Genomic DNA, 19,312 nt, shown 5'->3' with positions numbered 1-19,312 from the left:
GTACTCACATTTACTGTGTTACATCCACCCAGGTACCAAAACTCAGTTTTACTACTACTACTAATTTACTAAAGGTGATACTACAGCAAATCATACCTGAATAAAGACTAAAATAAAGTACAAAATTATAAATATCTGACAGCACAGAGTGATCGTGAAAATTCTCTTTAATGTAGGTTTATTTTCGGTGCTGATAGTTGTGATTTAAATACAGTTTAATCTGATAAAACACAACTTAAAATGGTGGTAATTATTTTCTTGTTGATCAACTAATTGATAACTGCCTGAGTCCTAATATAAAGATATATCTGTACACACAGACTGCGGGTTATATCCCCACACCTAAAACTATACTGAAAATACTGTATATGTGTGTACACACAAATATTGTGCTTTTAAATTGTTCATATTGTTTTATTGTAAGCCTGGTTTGTGCCTTCAGTTCGCCCTCATTCAACCGATTCGCCTCATTTCCCACGTTTCAGGCAGTCCGTGAAGGCAGCATCCTGCTCATCCCGGGTGAACGGCGTCACAGCCGCGATGTGTCATTTCGACGGATAAATTACCGACCGTTAGTCCCATCCCGTCTCCCCGGTGCCGTTCCCGTGGCCAGGATAATGACCGAGGCCGACCGTTAGCCTGAATATCCCGGTTCGTGTCACACCGATGAGAACAGCTCGTCTTTAATTCGAGTGTTTTAAACCCAGGACCGGTGATGGTGTTTCCAGCGGGCAACATGTCCCTCATCGCGGTGACTTTGGCGCTGCTCGCCATCGTCCTCTGCGCTTCTCACGGTAAGATTAAAGCTCTTCATCCAGGCCGCGGCGCCAGCTGACGGCGGCGGTTTAACGGCAGATCCCCCGCCAGCGTTTCCCCCTCTGTCTGCACGGCCGTTATGTTTTATTCCGCTCCTCTGAGCCGTTAACGGGCAGACCGTGTCGGTGCCTGTACCGAGCTGCGGGCTCTCAGCAGCCAACATGAGCTCATGCTGCTCTCAGGCTGTTTACTGTTGGTCTCAGGCCTGGATCCGGGTCAGTCTGCTGGGGACCGGGTCTGACCGGGTCTGTGTGTTTGTTTACCTGCATTATTCACTCAAAGAAAGGGACTGTTAGTACGTTAGAGCTCCAAAGATAAGTCGATTAATCGATTAGTCAATCACTAAAAGATCAATAGGCAGCTGCTGTTGTTGTTGTTGTTGTGTTGTATCATCAATAACAAATATCTAAAGCTTGTTTTTCCTTAATGTGAAGAGTTTCTGCCTTTATTGGTCAAATATGATGGAAACTCAGTGTCTTTGTGTTTAGGACGGTTGGTCGAACAAAATGGTCGATTACAGCAGGACGTTTACTTAAAATAATCAGCAGATTAATCCATGATGAAAATGATCATTTTATCAACAGTAACAAATATTTTTCTGTGGACAGTCAGTTAATGACGGATCATTACAGACTATAAACAGTAATAAGACTGATTTATACAAAGAATAGAAACAATAAACGTAATGTAAGGTGAATAAAAAACATCATTACAGAGTAGATGTTGAAACAAGTAGTAGATTAATCAATTAGATCAACAGAAAAACAATTAGATAATCAATAACAGCTTGATTCACTTGTTTAAATCTAAGTTTAGCTTGAATGCTCAGTTGCCAGTTTATTCAGTATACCTAAATTAAACTAATGCAGTTTGTTATTTCTGATACTGAACTAATAAACTGAGTGTAGTTTATTTTTACTCAGTAAGAGGCCTGACCTCTTAAGTTGTGACAAACTGTTTTTCAGACTGTCTGCATACAGCAGGCTGAACAACAGAACAATGATACAACAGAGATGGATTATTTTTTATCTTAAAGCTCAAATCAGATTGTCGATAAAGTTTTCTAGACACCAGCACTCAGTGTTAGTCAGAGGTGGTTCAGGAGCCAAGTTTATTTTCAGTAGATTTAGACTCTCCTGCAGACGTCCTCTGATGTAGTCTCCAGGTGAAATGTGTTGTTTTACTGTTCTGTGTGTTGAAATCAACAGCCCAGCGTGACTTCAGCAGCCTGCACACGAGGCTGTTGGCACCAGGCTGTAATTTGGTGTTGCCTTAAATTACAGGTTGTGGAAAAGATGATCATACGTGCTCTTTTCAGCAGAATTATGGACTGAGAATATGTTTATTCATAAGAAGACATTTATTGACATCATCCTCTGCTGTAGGTGATTGTGACGAGGAATATTTACCACTTTCTGATGTTTTATAGGCCAAATGATTCGTCAATTAAAACTCAGATAATTCAGACTAACTGATAATGGAGGTGATTCTAAGTTGCAGTCTTATAATTAATAAATCATCTCCCTTTCTGTTTCAGTCTAAGTGTTAAATCTCCTGTTTACCTTGAGCCCTGCTCAGTTTTCAACCTGTGCCACAGGGAAGCAGTGAATAATACATTATGACTGTGTTTGTCCTGGAATAAGGAGGACGACAGAGAGAAAGAAGAGCCAGTACATGTTGGAAATAAATATTTATTTTGTCCTGAAGGCAGAACAAAGCCGTATCTGTAAGTGAACAGTCAGGAGTTTTCTCACTTTGAAAGCGTGTGATAAAACACAAACAACAGCATGTCGCTGTAACCCAGAGATACGAAGTGAGGAGGAGAAGAAACTCCTCACAGATCAGACTCAAAGCCTGACCTGCTGTTTCCATCACCCTCTCTCTCTGATCGCCTCCCTGTCGTTGCTCTTGTTATTTACAGTCAGTGGAAACGAGGACTGTCTGTGGTACGTGGATAAAAACGGCACCTGGCACAACGGCTTCGACTGCCCGCTCATCACCTTCTGCTGTGGGAACTGCCACCGGCGCTACTGCTGTCTGGACGCCTTCAAGATGATCACAGAGAGGGAGCAGAAACGCTGCATGCTCTTCCAGTTCAGGTGGGGCAGCAGCAGCAGCTGGGTTTTAATTTAATCACTTATTTATTCATTTACTTGACACCAGGAGGCAGTGTTTGTGTTCACAATCAGAGCTGTCAGCGCAGGATCACGTACCCTTCATAAGACGTCTGAACTACTAAGTTTCAGGAGACCTCGTGTCTTACAGAGAAGCATATATCGAAGCTCGAGGCGAAAACATGAGGCAGGACAACGTAACACCTGCAGGGCGTTTAAACCCATTCAAACCTCATATTAAACTTCAGAGGAGGAGAGAAGCTTCACACCTGTACGGACAGGTGTGAAGCTTCTCTCAGGTCCTAAACCTCCTTCACTTATTTCATCCAATATTTCCCAGATTAGATTATCCTGGTCTGTCCCTCTTTGTTAATGATCCTTCACTCCCTCAAACGGCGGCTTGGTTTATCATATCTTTATGACCTTGGTTGCCATGGCAACTGCTTTAGGGCTCTGGGCCGACTTTACTGTATCAGTGTCTTGGATAATGAACCAGTGCTGTTAGAGCCTACCTCAAAATGACCTGTCTGATACGACCTGTGTTTATTAAAGGCACAGAACAAACAATACACAAATACAACAATAAACAGTCCACATGAATGTAACTGCAGCTGGCACAGCAAATTAATGAATACTTTTTAAAAAGGAGATTTCAGTCTCTGAGTTTTAATACATTTGCAAACATTTCTAAAAACATGTTTTCACTCTTTCACCATGGCAGACTGAGTCAAATGTAAATCTACAACACAGTAAAGTGTACAAAAAGTGAAGGGGTCTGAATACTTTCAGAATAATATTATTAAGTGTACAGAGACATAATCACAGATAAAGTGAGGGAGATGAGGAAGTTGCACTGTTGAATACAAAACAGTTGCTCAAAATAAAGTGTTAGATAAAGTCAGAGTAAATATAAACAGTTTTATTACTTCATGCAGGACAATAATAATAATGATAATATAATGTGTAGGTGGAGAAAAACGAATAGACAGATATACTGTATGAACACCGATACCATCATGCATCCTGCCAGTCATTTGTGCTGAAAGTCTGTTCACTCTGAAACTGGTCTGTTCTTCATGTCCCATTAACTGCATTTAACTAAATGAGTCTGCTGTGGTCCCCACAGTCTGGTATCTTCTCATCAGTCCCTCTATCACATCAGCTTTCTGTGTGCTCAGTGGTTTTTAACGTCCCCTGTGATGGACCGGGATAATGCTGGACTAAGCAGGCTCGTACCTGAGAGGCTGCAACATGGCAGTTTTTCCTGCACAGCACTGGAAACCATCCATCACCATCCAGTCCTGAGCAGACAACCTGCAGCTTATTAAACCCAGCAGAGATCAGAAGAGTGGGCGGCCGAGGCTCAGATGAAAGACTTGAGGTGATGGAATCTGGTGGAGATACAGAGAGATGAAAGGTGTAGGTCATTAACAGGACGTGATCTCAGGGTCAGTCTGTGGTAAACAGACGGTGTCTGGATCTCATCGCAGCCGATCTCCACTTTAATCCTCTGTACAGTGAGCTGTGATTAGGAGGACAGAGGAGGAGGAGCACCAGGCAGAGATGATCAAAGTCAGAGGGGGAATGCTTTGTAGTTTAAGTCCTCTCTTCTTCTTCTCCTCCTCTCAGTCCCACCACTTTAGCAGGCATCGCCTCCTCCATCCTGCTGTTTGTGGCCATCATTGCCACCATGGTGTGCTGCTTCATGTGCTCCTGCTGTTACCTCTACCAGAGACGGCAGCAGAGGGGCAGGACACCTTATGATGGTAAGACCTGTGCTGTCCATCAGTTTGACCTCGCTCCACCTCCATCCTTCACCTGTTAAACCTCAGTCTGTGTTCCTGAACCCACAGCCCAGCAGATCCCCATGGCCAGCTACCCAGTGGAGCCCATGTACGATGCCTACGGGAAACCGCTGGGACCCTCTGAGTATCCACATCCAGGTTACCCAATGGCGCCCCAGTACCCTGGTATGCCCCCTCAGTACCCGATGATGCAGCCTGGACCGTATCCACCACACCCGATGGATCCTGCATACAGCCAGGGTAAGATCCAGACTGTGTTCACCCAAAGTTTCCTACGTCCACATGTAGCTGCACAACAACAGGTACTCTAAACAACCAGTGCTAATGTTAGCGTGCTAACAGAGCTAAAGCAGGAGCGTTAGCATGGTGAACACAGTGTTTCTGTACAGTGAGAGAGGAACATGGCTGCTGTGAACCAGTGAAGCTTTAACCACAGAAGAGTCTGCTTCTTTATTCTGGATATTAACTGTTATTAACTGTCATGTCTCACTGTGTGAGTGAAGATCTGACTTTGTGTTTTTTGTTTGTGTGTGTTTGTGTTTCAGCTCCTCCACCTTACTCTCCACCTCAGTATCCTGGCCACTGATGGGCTCATCTCCACACACACACACACACACACACACACACACACACACACAGTGGGAAACAACAGCAGCTGAGAGAAAAGACTGTTTCTAAAGGAGAAGGCAGCGACACTCTCTCACACACTTAAATAAACACGACAGGCTGAGTGGTGGTTTACCTGTGGAAGGAGGAGGAGGAGGTACTTTAAGGTTGTTTTTTTCATTGTTTATTTACAACGTTGTCCTACTTTTCTGGAGTATTTACGTAAATCAGATTCTGCAACCTGACGCCTGATCGCCCCGGGCGGGTTCACAGAGGGCGTCACGCCATCCCCAGATGTGAGGAGGCATCCGGCCTCAGTGGCAGGGTGTCACCTTCAGACAGGGCTCATTCTATAATAGGAAAAGGGATTTACAACAATGATGATGCACTCCCTTTTTATCTATTAAAGGGAGAATACTCCCTCACTTTGGTTAAATTAGAATAGATGAAAAACTGCCTAACACGACATTCCAGGTCATCTCAGTCGCTGATCCACAAACACGAGTCCATGATGTCTTTCTATCTGTAATCGATGTTTCTTTTGTAACGTGGTAGAGGCTAATGTGAAAAACAACTTGGAAATAAGGGATGCATGTTTGATAAAAAGGTGACGTGTGGGTTAAAGGCAGCGTGATAAAAAACCGACCTGATGGATTTCATGGTCGTCCTGATTCTGTGTAAGAAGCCTTTAGTCACCTGTTAGTTTCAACTTTGTCTCTTCTTCTTTTCTGTATCTGACTCGACTAATTACTTCATGGTGATGTATTAGCTGCACCGTTCAACATCAGCATGCTACCCAGTCAAAGTTACCTGTCCTCCTGCTTCTTTTCTCGTTTTAAATGAATTAGAGATGAGCCTTTAGATTAATCCATAATGCCAGGTAGGATGTTTTACAGTGGCATCGTTCTTGTTCAGTGTTTCTTTCTTGTAACATATCAGGTCAGGGGAGCTGCAGGTCGCGCTGCTTCATTAAATAAAGATTTCCCGCCTTACAATAATTAACCATTAAAAAAAGAGAGATTAACTATTTAAATACATATTTTGTAAATCTGTTCTTCAGCTGAATATTTTCTGATAATGTAACTCGTTCTTTTAAAACAATGTGTTGTTACTGTAACATAAGATTTGAGGTTTTGGGATCATTTGGTATTTATTATCATCGAGGTTACCTTTTACTGTGAATGGGTTCTCCCCTTGTGGACTAAGCTACAAAGCCAAAAATGATTACTACTGAAAAAACTGATTCTGTTGAAGCTCTGTCTTTAAAGGTTTGACATTTTGGGAAATGAACGTTATTATTCTCGTATGTTTATGTTTCAGTGGAGGAGGAAACACTCAGTTCTAAAACTCCTGCACTCTGAAGGACATGACGGTGACGTTTGGGCTAACGCTGGGCTCATGCTAAGCTAAGCTAAGCTAAGCTAATCTGCAGCTGACTCCAGTTATATAATTAGATATGGTGCAGTAGTCATGGCAGATTGAACTGCCAGTATAAAGTGTTGTTTTGAGAGTGAACCCTGGTGTCAGTAGGATTTATTAAATTCAACCTCTTTAGTTCAGAGATTCACACATGAACATTTACTATTTGTTATTTACCTTTAAAATGGTGTCGAGTTTAAACTCACATTTGATTAATTACCTGAGAATAGGAAAAGGAAATGCTCTGAGTTTGTTTAATTATTTAGTATTAATTCAGATATTCAGGATTAGCCTGTTAATGCCTCATTAATACATGATGGTTCAGCTGCTTTTAACAATAAAAGCATCAGTTTCCTGGTTTTGACTTGGTGTCAGATCTGAACCACAGAGAGCAGACAGGTGAATTTCCCATAACGTCAAACCATAGTTAAAGATTTGTCTTCACAGATTTGGGCTCTGGTGAGTTCAGGGCCTGTAACCTGTAGATGAACTCATCAGTGATCGGGTCCAGTTCAGCACTGTGCTCTCTGAGAGACGTATGAACTGTAAAACACGACGTCTCCAGCATGTGTTATACTTTTAACTGACCACTACGATGCGATGCCTGGACTCTGTGTTTAGGTGTGATGTATCTGGAGGCACATGTTTAACTCCTGCTGATCAGAGACGCCTGCACTCTGCAGCTTTTATTCCAGACATCAGTGCTGTATCTCGTCTCTCCTCTGAACCACAGTGAATCAGACCACAGTCATTCCCCTTAGTTTACAGCAGGAGTTATTCAGTGTGAGGGCGACGCCCGTGTCTACAGATCTGTTGAGTCTTTGTAAAGCACAAAGACTTTTCTCTGTACGATGCTTTCAGGTGTGGTTTGACCTAACATTTGCTCAGTGATGTTTCTGTTCATTTGTGCTTCTAAACCAACTCCACGAGTGTGTTTAATCAAACTTGACATCAGTTGGCAAAATAACTTGTCTGTTATGGCTTTTTGTCTCTTGTCATATGGATGACATTGTAATATAAAGTGAGTGAAAAGTTTTTATTTCTATTAACATAAAGTTTAACTTTGGAATGTAAAATACAACCGTGTGCTGTGTCTTGTTTTTAAAGGTGTTTGCTGCTAAGAAATATAATGATATGAAGGGATAGAATGTGTTTAAATCATTGTGACCACTAGGTGTCCATATTAACCTCCAAACAATGTTAAACAGACGTTTGGGGAAATGTGATTTATTTTATTTATTTCATTTCATCACAGGCAAGAAATGTGTGCCCCTAAATTTAACATTAGATGAACATGTATGAATATATCTGTATTCAGAATGTCAGTGTATGGTTTGTCTTACAGCTTGCATTTTTAATTAGATTACATATATTTACATAGTTTTTGTATCTTTGATTTGTTTATCTCATTTTGAACTTATTATTAGTTTAGTTTGACACTTTTATTTAAACACCTTGTTATCTTTACTTCACTAAAGCCAACATATTAGATGATCACATGTTTATATTATTAAGCCGTGTGCTACACATTTTTATTTCCTTACAACTCTTCCATAAAGTTCCTAAAGAAACAGTGTGGTCTCATTAAGGCAGAGGAGCTGATGTGAAACGTTCAGCTGTTAAAATGAATCATTACTGAACAAACAGTGAGGAGCTGGTCTTAATATAAACATGGATTGTGTAATAGAAAGTCTCTGTAACTCTGCTCCGGCATCTCTGTAAACTTCAGCTCTTCCCATTACCTTTAAAGGAGTGTGTACCCTGAACTAAATATGGACATGCACTTTCACAGGATTTCGAAGAATGTCCCAGCCTTGCAGTCCACTTTGATGATGCGAGCCTCTCGCAGTTCGTCACTGGTACCCCTCGCTGCAGCACTGTGAGTCCAGCCTCAGGATTGATGCCTCTGGTGGCTTTTTGGTGAGCGGGACGCGACAGGACAGCAGGACACCAGCTTTTGGCCTATGGGAATACTTGACTTCTCACTGCTGGAGAGAAATTACATGATAATCTGATTTTAAATAAAGGGATTTACTGTATGGACAGTACTGACACCTCTGTAAAGCAGATGTCTCGGAGAAAGGTGAGAGGCCTGACCCGTACGGGTCGCCAGGTCAGCGAGGACCCAGACCTGGACAACCTGCTGTCCACGCTCTCCCCGGAGGAGATGGAGGAGCTGGAGAAGGACATGATGAAAGTGCCCGACCTCAACCCAGAGGATGGGAAGATCATCGTCCAGGGCGAGGGCCAAGCTGCGCAGCTGCCGAGGAGCAACAATGTCCGGGAGGCTAAACTGGACAGGCAGAGGGAGCAGTCGTTTGAGGTTGGTGGAGGTTGAAACTGATTCCTGCTCTGCAACGTTTGTTTTACATGTTTTGCTCCTTTAAGATGTTTGTTTTTCAGTAGAAAGAACCTGTAACTGGGCGACATTAGAGCGGTTTCTAAAATGTGTGACTGATGGATTACAGTGTTACATAGCATCCAGTGTCCTGAGGTATTCTAATGATAGCATTCATGTGCTATTCTTCATTTTGCTTGAGGCCAACAGCCAAGTGGACCTCATGCTCTCTGAGTTCAGTCCATCAGCTCATAAACAGTGGTCCCAGAGTTGGTTTCTGTGCCAGGAAAAATATTGTTTTCCCCTCTGAGGCTTTCTTACAACCATTTCACATTACTAATCATCCTCTCACAAGCGGAGAAAACAGCCTCAGAAACACATGAAACTGCTTCGATTATCCCCGTGACATGCCATAAAAGATTTCCTCCTCCTCTGCTGAGTGTCAGGGAGACAGATTTCTAGCAGTTTCTGTGTTTAAAGGAGACGTACTTCCCCTCGGTGGTAGCAGCGGCCCTGCGGAGCTTCTTAATCCCGGGCCTGATGGAATTCCTTGGTTGATTGCTCCTACGCTCACTGCCTTTTAAGGATACATCTGCCAGGGCCGCGGCCTCGCACAGCAAAACAGATGGAGACTCACAAATCAAACACTTAGCAAGCTACTCTCCACAGATATATCCCTGCGCTGTAAGAAATGCTTCCTTGTCCCTTTGCTGACTGTAAACACACATGCCATACTGTGTCAGGGAGGAGGTGTGTGTTTACAGCAAGCAGACGGACCAGGAGCTGTTTTACAGATGTTATATCACACTGAACATGTCCTGCATCCTTTGACACACTCCTGCACAGTGGATGTTTGATTTCAATAACCCTGTGATTGTTTGTTTTTGGTGCTGATATCTAACATTACTCCTGCAGGGTGAGGCGAAGAAGGAGAGCCGGAAGCAGGAGTACCTGAGGAAGATGGGCCTGAGCCAGGAGGGGAACGACGACATCAAAGGAGGGCTACGGAGACAGGCCAGCGTCTCGAGCGAAAGAGACGCCAAGGCAGACGACAGGAACAGCAAAGGCCCCGAGAGTTCAAAAGAGGAGCGAAGTCGACTTTCGAACAGATACAGGAAGCAGGAGGGCAAAGAGGGCAATGCGAAAGAGGAGGCTCACGAGAAAGAGAAGAGTGAGGACAACAGGCTAAAAGACAGAAGAGAAAACAGAGAGAGCACAGGCAGCAAAACAAAGGATATGATCTCCAAGTTGCAGGAAAAGAAGGAAGAGAGCAGAGAGAGGGAGAGGAGGGAAGACTGCAGGAGGAGAGATGACAGCAAAACCAAAGACATTATCTCAAAGCTGCGAGAGAAAAGTGAAAAGGATGTGGGGAAGGAAAAAGAGAGAAAATCAGAGAGCATCAGGACGTCAGGGCTCGTCTCAAAAATGGTGGAGAAGCAGAGCAAGACGCAAGAAAACCAGGAGAGTAAATCAGAGGAGAAGAAGCCAAAAGCAGAGGAGAAGAAAACCGAAGATAAAAACAAACCTGATGTCAAACTTGAGCGACAGCCGTCTGAGAAAGGTGAGGCGCAGGTGAAACATGACAAGGCAGAGAAACGAACAGATAGAGAGGAGCTGGTCAACCACAGCGACCACGTCAAAGAGAAAGAGAAGGAGAAGAGGATCAGTGCAGAGAAGAAAGCAGAGGAGAAGGAAAAAGACGACAGTAAAGGAAAAGTTAAAAAGGCTGTGGAAACTGAGAAACTTGGCAACTGTGTGGCCAAAAACACCCCGAACAGCAAGGTGAAGGAGGAAGAGGACGAGGACTCGAGCATGTTTGACGAGCTGATGGAGCAGGTTCGAAGCAACGACCCCTCCCTCAGCGAGCTCAACGTCAACAACTCAGAGGTCATCAAGACCAAAACACTCATCGAGTTCGCAGAGGCTTTGCACAACAACACCCACGTCAAGACGTTTGCTCTGGCAAACTGCCGCGCAGACGACCACGTGGCCTACGCCATCGCTGGCACAATACGCAGCAACAAGACCATCACCAGCATCAACCTTGACTCCAACCATCTCACCGGTAAGGGCATCCTGTCTCTGATCCAGGCGCTGCAGCACAACTCCACCCTGACCGAGCTGCGCTTTCAAAACCAGCGCCACATCTGCGGTGGGAAGACCGAGATGGAGATGACCAAGATCCTGAAGGAGAACACCACCCTGCTCAAACTGGGCTACCACTTCGAGCTGGCCGGGCCCAGAATGACCACAACCAACATCCTGAGCCGCAACATGGACCGGCAGAGGCAGAGGCGCCTGCAGGAGCAGAAGCAGGCCCAGGCCAACGGGGAGAAGAAGGGGACGCTGGAGGTGCCCAAGACCGGAGGTGGAGGATCCCTGAGAAACTCACCCAAAGCTTCCCCCAAACCTTCTCCCATACCCTCACCTATGCCTTCACCGAAGCTCACGCCCAAGAGAGGTGCTGGAGGTCTGGCTCCACCGCCACCTCCACCTCCCGGGGGCGGACCTCCACCTCCTCCGCCTCCTATGCTGGATGTAGACGGCCTGAGGAACTCTCTGACTCCAGGCGGTAGTAAGAACTCAAGGGACCAACTGCTCGCCTCGATCAGAGGGAGCAACATTAAACAACTGAAGAAGGTAGGGTGGGTACGGAGGGTTTCTGCAGAGGTCAGCTCAGCTGCAGCACATCAGACATACTCACAGTTTATTTCCCCTCCACAGGTGCCAGTGCCAAAGTGGTTGCAGTAACATTTCCTGTTGGAATACGGAGCAAAAGAAGAAGAAGAAGAAGAGAGGGAGAACCGACATCAGGGAGGTTTTCGAGGAGACGAACTCTGCATTCCCCTCGGCTGCAGCTGCAGAGCTGCGCTGTGGGGACGGGTGGAGAAACACGAGACGCCCACCGGTTGGATGAAAAGCCCTCACTATGAGTTCTCCCCTCAAACACTGGACCAAAAGGACTCTGTGGAGAATGAGTGATGCAGGGCTCTCTATTAGCCGACTGCAGAGAGTGCCATGAGTTTGTGGTTGTTTCTCTTTAGTTCATATTGACGCTTTGCTGGTTATTTGCACTAGATAATATGAAGCCGATCATATAACATGTTGGCTTGTGTATGCATCTGAATGTGAGCGTGGAGGAAGTGTGTGATGAGCTCAATAAGAGATTCAATAACTCGTTATAAAAGTCTAATATACAAAACGTTTATCAGTGATATAGTGGACATTAATTTGACCATTTATTTATTTGTGGAGAGGGAGGCCACCCCTTATACTGTTCAAACTAGGAATTCTGAAATGGTGGAAATATCAGGGAATTAACAAACATGGCGGCCTGGCTTAAAAAAATGTGGGTGAGGAAAAAAAAAAGTCAAGGTGGTCTTTGGTTGTGTGTCTCATTGCCAAATCTCAAGACATCTCAGGCAGGGGTTTGACAGATTGGAAAGCAGCCCAGAGGAATCCTGGTGCATGACGAAAGAGTTTAAGCATGGAAATAATTACATAATGCATTTTTATCAGGAAGTGCAAATGGCTGTCCTTCAGTATCTGATGTGTTATTTTGTACAGAATCATTCTAGCCTGGGCGTTTGAATATCTTACATAACTTTTATGTAATACGTCGACATGTCTTAACCTTTAGGGGATTTGGAAAAAACAACATTACTGGTTTATATCAACGCTCCCGTTGATTCACGTCCTACTTTTACATGAATATCGTTTCTAAATGAATTTAATGTGATAAAGAAAAAAATCAGAGTGGCACCTGTGCAGTATGTGTACTGTGTAACGAAGGGTTCTCTGCCATATTTGATTACACATGCCTTTTCTTACAGAGCCTGTATGTCTTCAATAAAAGATTCTGGTACGTCTGCAATGACAAGTCACAGCTGTGATGTTACAGTGTGTCTGGCTGATATCTTTAAGGGGAATGTGTACATGAGATGAACTAACTTGCAATATTTTTCACTATGATAAATCAAGGTATGAATGTTCTAATATCTGCTGAGCTGTCATTCATTTCAGTTGGTTTCCACTGTGTACATATACAGAGCCATGTATAGATATGTACACACAGCTAACGTCCAGCTGCAGCATAAACATGTCTCTGACTATGATTTAAAGGCTTAATGACTGTGTGTAAAGTTAACTAAGACCTCCTCCATCATTAAAACACGTCTCCATGTCAGTGCCTCTGCAACCAGCAGAGAAAACCTCCAGACAATCCGTTGCTCTCTCTGTGACATGTTTGAAGCTGCAGGGACACAGAGGGAGTCATCTGGTGTTCACCCTCCAGCTGGAGAGGCAGCCATCATCCCGAAGAGAGGAGAACAGCACCAGCAGCAGCTCCAGGCCAGTTTATATCTCTATCGCCCTGCCTCAGACTCTGCGTCCATGAAATGCCTATATTTGGTCATTTCTCAATGAAGGCTCGCTCTGCAAGTCATTCCTTTCTCGTTCCTAATAATGGGCAGCAGGCCAGCAGTCTGTCTCTTGGCTGTGGCTGCTCCCCTGACCAACAGCACTGATCTCAGACGGAGGAGAAAGAGGAGAAGGAATGAAAATGTTGAGATTACTGGATGTTCAGTGCCAATGAAAGGGAATCAGAGGAGAACATGGTCGTCACTGCTCTGAAGTGATGAGCCCCTTTTCACCACCTGTTCATCATGAACCCAGGTTTTCTGTGTTGTAATCTGATTTAAAGCTAATTAATACAGGAATATGAAACATGTAAGAAGAGTATCAGGTAAAATAATGAGGTCTTGAAACTAAATTTTGACACAGCATCAGGCAATAAAGTAGCCTGGCCGTTAGACCCTCACTGTGACTTTATACTGTGCTTTAATGGTGCATATTCACAAACTAATTCACAGTTAATTATCACACATTGAATCTGGGGCTTGTGTGGTGGGGCTTTGGTAACAACAGTGGTGAAATATAACTGAGTACATTTACTCAAGTAGTGTACTTAAATACAAACTCAGCTCTTGTACTTTACAAATGAATATTTTATATATAAAACATGAAGCATTTATTAAATGCAGTCCTTTGTTACAGATTAAACTACCCACCAGTGTACACAGTTCATATCTCTAGCTGATTAATCGATTAATTGGTGATAGAAAATTGCCTCATATTAAACTATTTTGATAATAATTTAAGTCATTTCTTACAAAACAAATAGCCAAACATTTAATCGTTCCAGTTTGTCAAATGTCAGGATTGGATTTTTTATTTTTCACTGAAAACACACGTAATACTCCTTTAAGAGGTCACGTTACGTTGTTACGTCAGCTTGTCGATAAGCGTTACGTCAGAGGGTACAGCAAAAAGAACAAAATGGAGGAATATGCCAGAGAACCATGGTGAGTCCGAAAAACTAAAGACAAACACCAGTTTTACTTTGTGTTTTACCGAGTTCTGTTCACGCCTCTGTTTGAGGTAAATTCCGCCTTAAGAGCGTTTAATTATTTTAATGGTTCAAAACGTGGTTCAACCAAAACACTCACAACCCGGCTCGTTAGCAGGCGTTAGCAGGAATGCTAATTTTACCTTGATCTGAGTGTACCAGCTTAGCCGCTGCTAAATCACGTTGTTAGTGACCTTGTCGGTTTTTCAGTTCACTCACCCACATGTCATTACATTTAGATAAATAATGGATGTACCGTGTGACAAGTGGCCTACAATGAATATCAATCATCACAGTAATAAGCTTTTATAATTGTTTTAACAGACGTTAGATCAGCTAACGTTGAGGAATATTGCTGTAGCAAATGTAAGCTAGGCAAGTTAGCCACCTGATAGCTGTCTGTGTGGGGGGCAGCATGAAGATTGCACAACAGCTGGAGAAGTCAAACTTACTGGGAATTAAAAACTACAAGTGTCGATGTCGAGTTAACATGAGGTGTTTTTCCTGAGAGGGTGATTCAGAGGCAGGTTTACAGTTCTGTTCTGGTATCATGTTAACGTGACAGATGTGGATCAGTGTTACTGTCATCAGACCTCACCGTGCGTTAGCATACAACAGCTGTTTGTATAGTTGTCTACGGTTAGGGGACAGAATAAATACCATATCGAACTGTGTTATTCTGCAATGGACCAGAGAAAGTTGGGCTGCAACTAAGAATAATTTTATAATGATTAATCCGCTAATTATTTTTTGGGTTCATCGTTAACTCGTTTAGTCTTTGAATGTCAAGATGGTGAAGAGTTTCACATCTTCAGAGCAAGACATCTTACAATGTCATATCTGCTCACCAGTCCAAAATCCAAGAGTATACATTTTACTGACGATATATGAAAGAGAAAAGCTGTAAGTCTTCAAGTCTTCTCACTTGATGAGCTGTAGAGTGTGTGTATGTTTTTTTTTTTTTTTTTTTTTTTTTTTTAGATAATTGTTGCTTAAAACGGTCAATTGACTAAATAGATGCTGATTATTTGTCTGTTGATTAGTCATATCAATTCAACAAGTAGTTTCAGCTCTAAAAAAATGTTTACCCATAGAGAGATTTGTCAGTCAGTGGTTGTGTTCTTCTTGTAGCCCCTGGAGGATTGTGGACGACTGTGGAGGAGCCTTCACCATGGGAGCTATCGGAGGAGGAATATTCCAGGCAGTTAAAGGCTTCAGAAACGCACCCTCAGTAAGTTTACAAGTGGCACAGTTTGTACAGAACGGGACTGTGCTACATTATTTAAGAAAGACATTTACGTGATGTCTGAGTGAATGAATCACTGACTGTTTTCGACCTCTTGTCAGCCACGGTGTTCAAATCCTTCCACCTTTTTAGCACACAGCTGAGATGTCTAATGGTTACAAAGCTTTTAGCTTGGCACCATGGTGTTATACTTCCCACACTCATTAAAAAACACATGGAAGAACAGGTATTAAAGTGTTTTTGATAACATTTTTTTCTCACCTGGTGTAGATGTGTCAGCGGAGAATCTCTAATTAAGCACAACACATAAGAACAGGACAACATGGCCTATTGTATGTAAAAGTTTGAATAGAAACAGCTGCTACCAGTGGCTCCACTTCTTGTTGTGGTTGTTCTAATCACTCAGCTCCAGCAGTTTCCTGCAGCAGCCCTCACCCTCAGATAATATTTCACTGCTGTCAGTGTTCATCCAAAGCACACACTTGACAAACAGCATGAAATTATGGTACAGTTTCATGTACCAAATTGTAGGAGTGAAAGTTTTTCTTGTGTTTCTGAATTCTTCAGTAATAACATATTGGACAGCACTTAAACAGGACCTGAGTTTGACATTTTTTAAATGATCATAATTAGGAATTCTGATGTTTTCACATTAATTAGAAACAGTAGGTAGATATAACCTGAGTTGAAGGTATTTCCATTGATCAGTGTTTTTTGTTTCTCTCTCTTGTAGGGGATGAGCCACAGAATGAGAGGCAGCTTGACTGCCATCAAGACCAGAGCCCCACAGCTTGGAGGTAAGAACCAATACTGAGTTTAAATATCACCTGCCTTTAAATAATATTTTATCTTTAGTATCAAATACTCTCTGTAGGCTGATTACTGATTCTGAGGGAACAGATTTTGTATCAGCATAAGCTAACAAAGTGCAGAGCATGTTTTAACAGCATCTTGTTTAAATCATGTGAATCTTTTTTGGGTTGCAGGTAGCTTTGCAGTATGGGGCGGCCTCTTCTCCATGATCGACTGTGGTTTAGTGAAAGTGCGAGGGAAGGAAGATCCCTGGAACTCAATAACAAGTGGAGCCATGACGGGAGCTATCCTCGCTGCAAGAAGTGAGTAACCTCAGACAAAGCTGGCAGCTGAACGTTAACAGAAAGCAAATAGATGCCTCATACAGATGGCAAACAATGTAGTTGTTTTACTCAGTTCATACAGTGAGGTCCTCCTCCACACAGTCGTTTCTACAGAAGCCCAGAATGGACAAATCCAACACTGGCTGTAGAGTTAGCCTTTCATGTTTTTGTATTACCTGAAGGCCACTGAAGATTCCTCTACTCAATTGGAAACAGAGGTGTAGTCAGTTGGTTGCAGTTTGCAGCATCACCACTAGATGTCAGTCATAACTCCACCTGCTTCACTTTTTTCCCTCCATCAGTCTCTGCTCAGGGCTGTGAAGGTGTTTCTGATGTTCAATACCTTTTTTAAATTCTTACAACCCTTTAAGGTTTAATTGGCTGGAATAAGTAAAATGTTTAGTTATATTTATTGTTAATGTCATTAAGAACAGCATCTTTATATTTATTATTACCTGTATAAGGTTTACAGAGCTGTGTTCAGGAGTTGTGCTAATGTGTCGTTACCTCCTGTTCCTCTGCAGATGGACCAGTAGCCATGGTAGGATCTGCAGCTATGGGAGGTATTCTGCTGGCGTTGATAGAGGGCTGCTGGGATCCTGCTCACCAGGTTTGCCTCTTCACAGTTCCCAACTGGTGAGTGACGCTTCTGATACGACACGTTTGTATCATAGAACTGATCAACATGCAGTGCAATAAATGAAAATTTAAGCGAGTTGCCACATTACTAACTTTGCTAACGGCTGTGTGACCTCTGACCTCTGGCTGTCATCTCACTCTGAATGTTTCCTCCTCTTCCGTGTCCAGGACCTCAGTTTGCAGAGGAACCTGCCCCTGCTCCCATGCCCACCCCTTCCTTCGGAGACTACAGACAATATCAGTGAGAGGACCCACCCCCCATCTCTTTATCCACTAGGCCTTTTTGAATTCCTTGCTGAAGTTATGAAGAAGAAATGGAGATGCAAATCACCACACATCAAATAATAGAAACCTGCACCTGATGTAACGGACTGTGTCAGAGAAGTGAAGGATGAAATACATCTTTATTTTCCTTCTCTCCAGAGCCATGTACAGATCTGCCTTTTGCCATCCTCAGCCTTGTCATGTGCATCTGTTTCACCTATCACTTGTTAAATACAGAGATGTGGTGAGATTTATTGTTTGATATTTGTGGGCTTTGTGAGGATGAGACATATTTTTCCATTTTGTTCATATAAAATAGAAACTGCATGTTAAGTGGGAGTTCAGGACTGACAGGCTCTGGATAATGTTGAATCTTACAAAACCACGTCACACATGGAACATAATAAATTATACTTAGATATAAGTATGATACTTATGTGTATATACAGTAAAACTGTCTGCTTGTATCTACTCATGTTAGTCTTTATTTGCCTTAAACACGTCACCTGCTTGTGCTGGCCCCTGACATTGGGCTGGCCTCTTTATTATGAAGGCAAACATCTCTCAGATCAAATGCTATTCCTGGACTATTTAGTTAGTTTTAAAGTGATTTATTTATTTTAGATTGTAAAGAGTTGTTCCAGATTGTTGTATTTTATCTGACAGTGATTTTACATTCAACACAACAGTGTGGGAAAGACTGCTAATGACAAAGGATGGCATAGTCAGTACAAACGAATGGAGAAACTCAAGCAAGGGATTGATGCAGACTGTATTAAATCTGTATGACAGGTTGTACTATGGTACAATAAAGAAATAAGTTGTAAACTCTGTCTCTTGTAGTCTTTGTTGTGGTTTGGATTGTGAAACCATCGTCCATAACCCTCACTGTCTGGGTGAGACTGCTCTGTCTCCACTAGAGGGCGCTCCTCCCAAACATATTCAGATCAGTGCTGCTCTCTTTGCTTTATCCAAATCTGTGACTGACTGTGAGGGTGTGTTTACAGAACATGAGGGAGCACTTTCCTCTCACATTCTCGTCTGTCTGTGTCACACACCTGTTCTCTGTTTGAAGCCAGCTCGGTGTAGTTACAGGTGAGGGGACCATGATGCAACTGCTACATCACCAGTTTGACGTGTTGGGGTCAGGGATTGTTCCCTCATGGCAGAGCTGTAGACAGACATGTCTGATGATGATAATTATTTAATGATTTGAGAACTGACTTCTTAAAGACTTGACAGAAGTGATAACAATCAGACTCATTGTTGTATGTTTCACTCCTTCACAGGTCTCACAACCTGAGACTTGAGACTTGCAGTGATGAGATTTTAGAGTTGACGTGGACTTGTCTTGATTGACTCGAGACTGGATGTGGATTTGGCCCGGAGGACTAACTAACTAAGAAGATTAACTGCTCTGCCTCGTGGAGTTTGTAATAACACATCCCTCTGCCAGCGATATAATGATTAGTGACGTCAGATTACACAGAAAAAATCTCTTCAGGTTTATATTTTTGTTGTG

The 19,312-nt window shown here is 43.0% G+C and overlaps 3 protein-coding genes across 3 annotated transcripts; all 3 read left to right on the top strand.

Moving 5' to 3' along the window:
- The first annotated feature begins 165 nt into the window (after window positions 1–165).
- shisa4 (shisa family member 4) lies at window positions 166–5,501 on the top strand. Its single transcript, XM_018677774.2, has 5 exons — window positions 166–794; window positions 2,738–2,915; window positions 4,560–4,696; window positions 4,784–4,975; window positions 5,281–5,501. The coding sequence occupies exons 1-5, from the start codon at window positions 716–718 to the stop codon at window positions 5,319–5,321; spliced, it is 627 nt and encodes a 208-aa protein (XP_018533290.1). The 5' UTR covers window positions 166–715; the 3' UTR covers window positions 5,322–5,501.
- A 2,489-nt stretch (window positions 5,502–7,990) lies between these two features.
- On the top strand, window positions 7,991–12,978 carry lmod1b (leiomodin 1b (smooth muscle)). The gene is made up of 3 exons (XM_018677772.2): window positions 7,991–9,083; window positions 10,014–11,738; window positions 11,823–12,978. Exons 1-3 carry the CDS (start codon window positions 8,799–8,801, stop codon window positions 11,847–11,849), a joined length of 2,037 nt encoding a protein of 678 aa, XP_018533288.1. The 5' UTR covers window positions 7,991–8,798; the 3' UTR covers window positions 11,850–12,978.
- Window positions 12,979–14,357: 1,379 nt separating this feature from the next.
- timm17a (translocase of inner mitochondrial membrane 17 homolog A (yeast)) lies at window positions 14,358–18,618 on the top strand. Its single transcript, XM_018677773.2, is given in 7 exon segments — window positions 14,358–14,461; window positions 15,637–15,736; window positions 16,485–16,548; window positions 16,738–16,866; window positions 17,412–17,476; window positions 17,478–17,523; window positions 17,695–18,618. Coding segments are annotated over 7 exon segments (507 nt in total). The 5' UTR covers window positions 14,358–14,435; the 3' UTR covers window positions 17,772–18,618.
- Window positions 18,619–19,312: the final 694 nt, after the last annotated feature.

This window comes from Lates calcarifer, linkage group LG9, assembly GCF_001640805.2.
Source record: "Lates calcarifer isolate ASB-BC8 linkage group LG9, TLL_Latcal_v3, whole genome shotgun sequence".
Taxonomy (NCBI): domain Eukaryota; kingdom Metazoa; phylum Chordata; class Actinopteri; family Centropomidae; genus Lates; species Lates calcarifer.
Note: the sequence above shows the minus strand (reverse complement) of the source record. Positions and strands in the feature narration are given on the sequence as shown.

Bases quoted from the DNA above. Each gene is read 5' to 3' on its own strand.
- shisa4 (XM_018677774.2), top strand. From the start codon at position 716: ATGGTGTTTCCAGCGGGCAACATGTCCCTCATCGCGGTGACTTTGGCG. The intron at 795-2,737 runs GTAAGATTAAAG...TGTTATTTACAG, and splicing joins CGTCCTCTGCGCTTCTCACG to TCAGTGGAAACGAGGACTGT. The intron at 2,916-4,559 runs GTGGGGCAGCAG...TCCTCCTCTCAG, and splicing joins TGCATGCTCTTCCAGTTCAG to TCCCACCACTTTAGCAGGCA.
- lmod1b (XM_018677772.2), top strand. From the start codon at position 8,799: ATGGACAGTACTGACACCTCTGTAAAGCAGATGTCTCGGAGAAAGGTG. The intron at 9,084-10,013 runs GTTGGTGGAGGT...TTACTCCTGCAG, and splicing joins AGAGGGAGCAGTCGTTTGAG to GGTGAGGCGAAGAAGGAGAG. The intron at 11,739-11,822 runs GTAGGGTGGGTA...TCCCCTCCACAG, and splicing joins ACATTAAACAACTGAAGAAG to GTGCCAGTGCCAAAGTGGTT.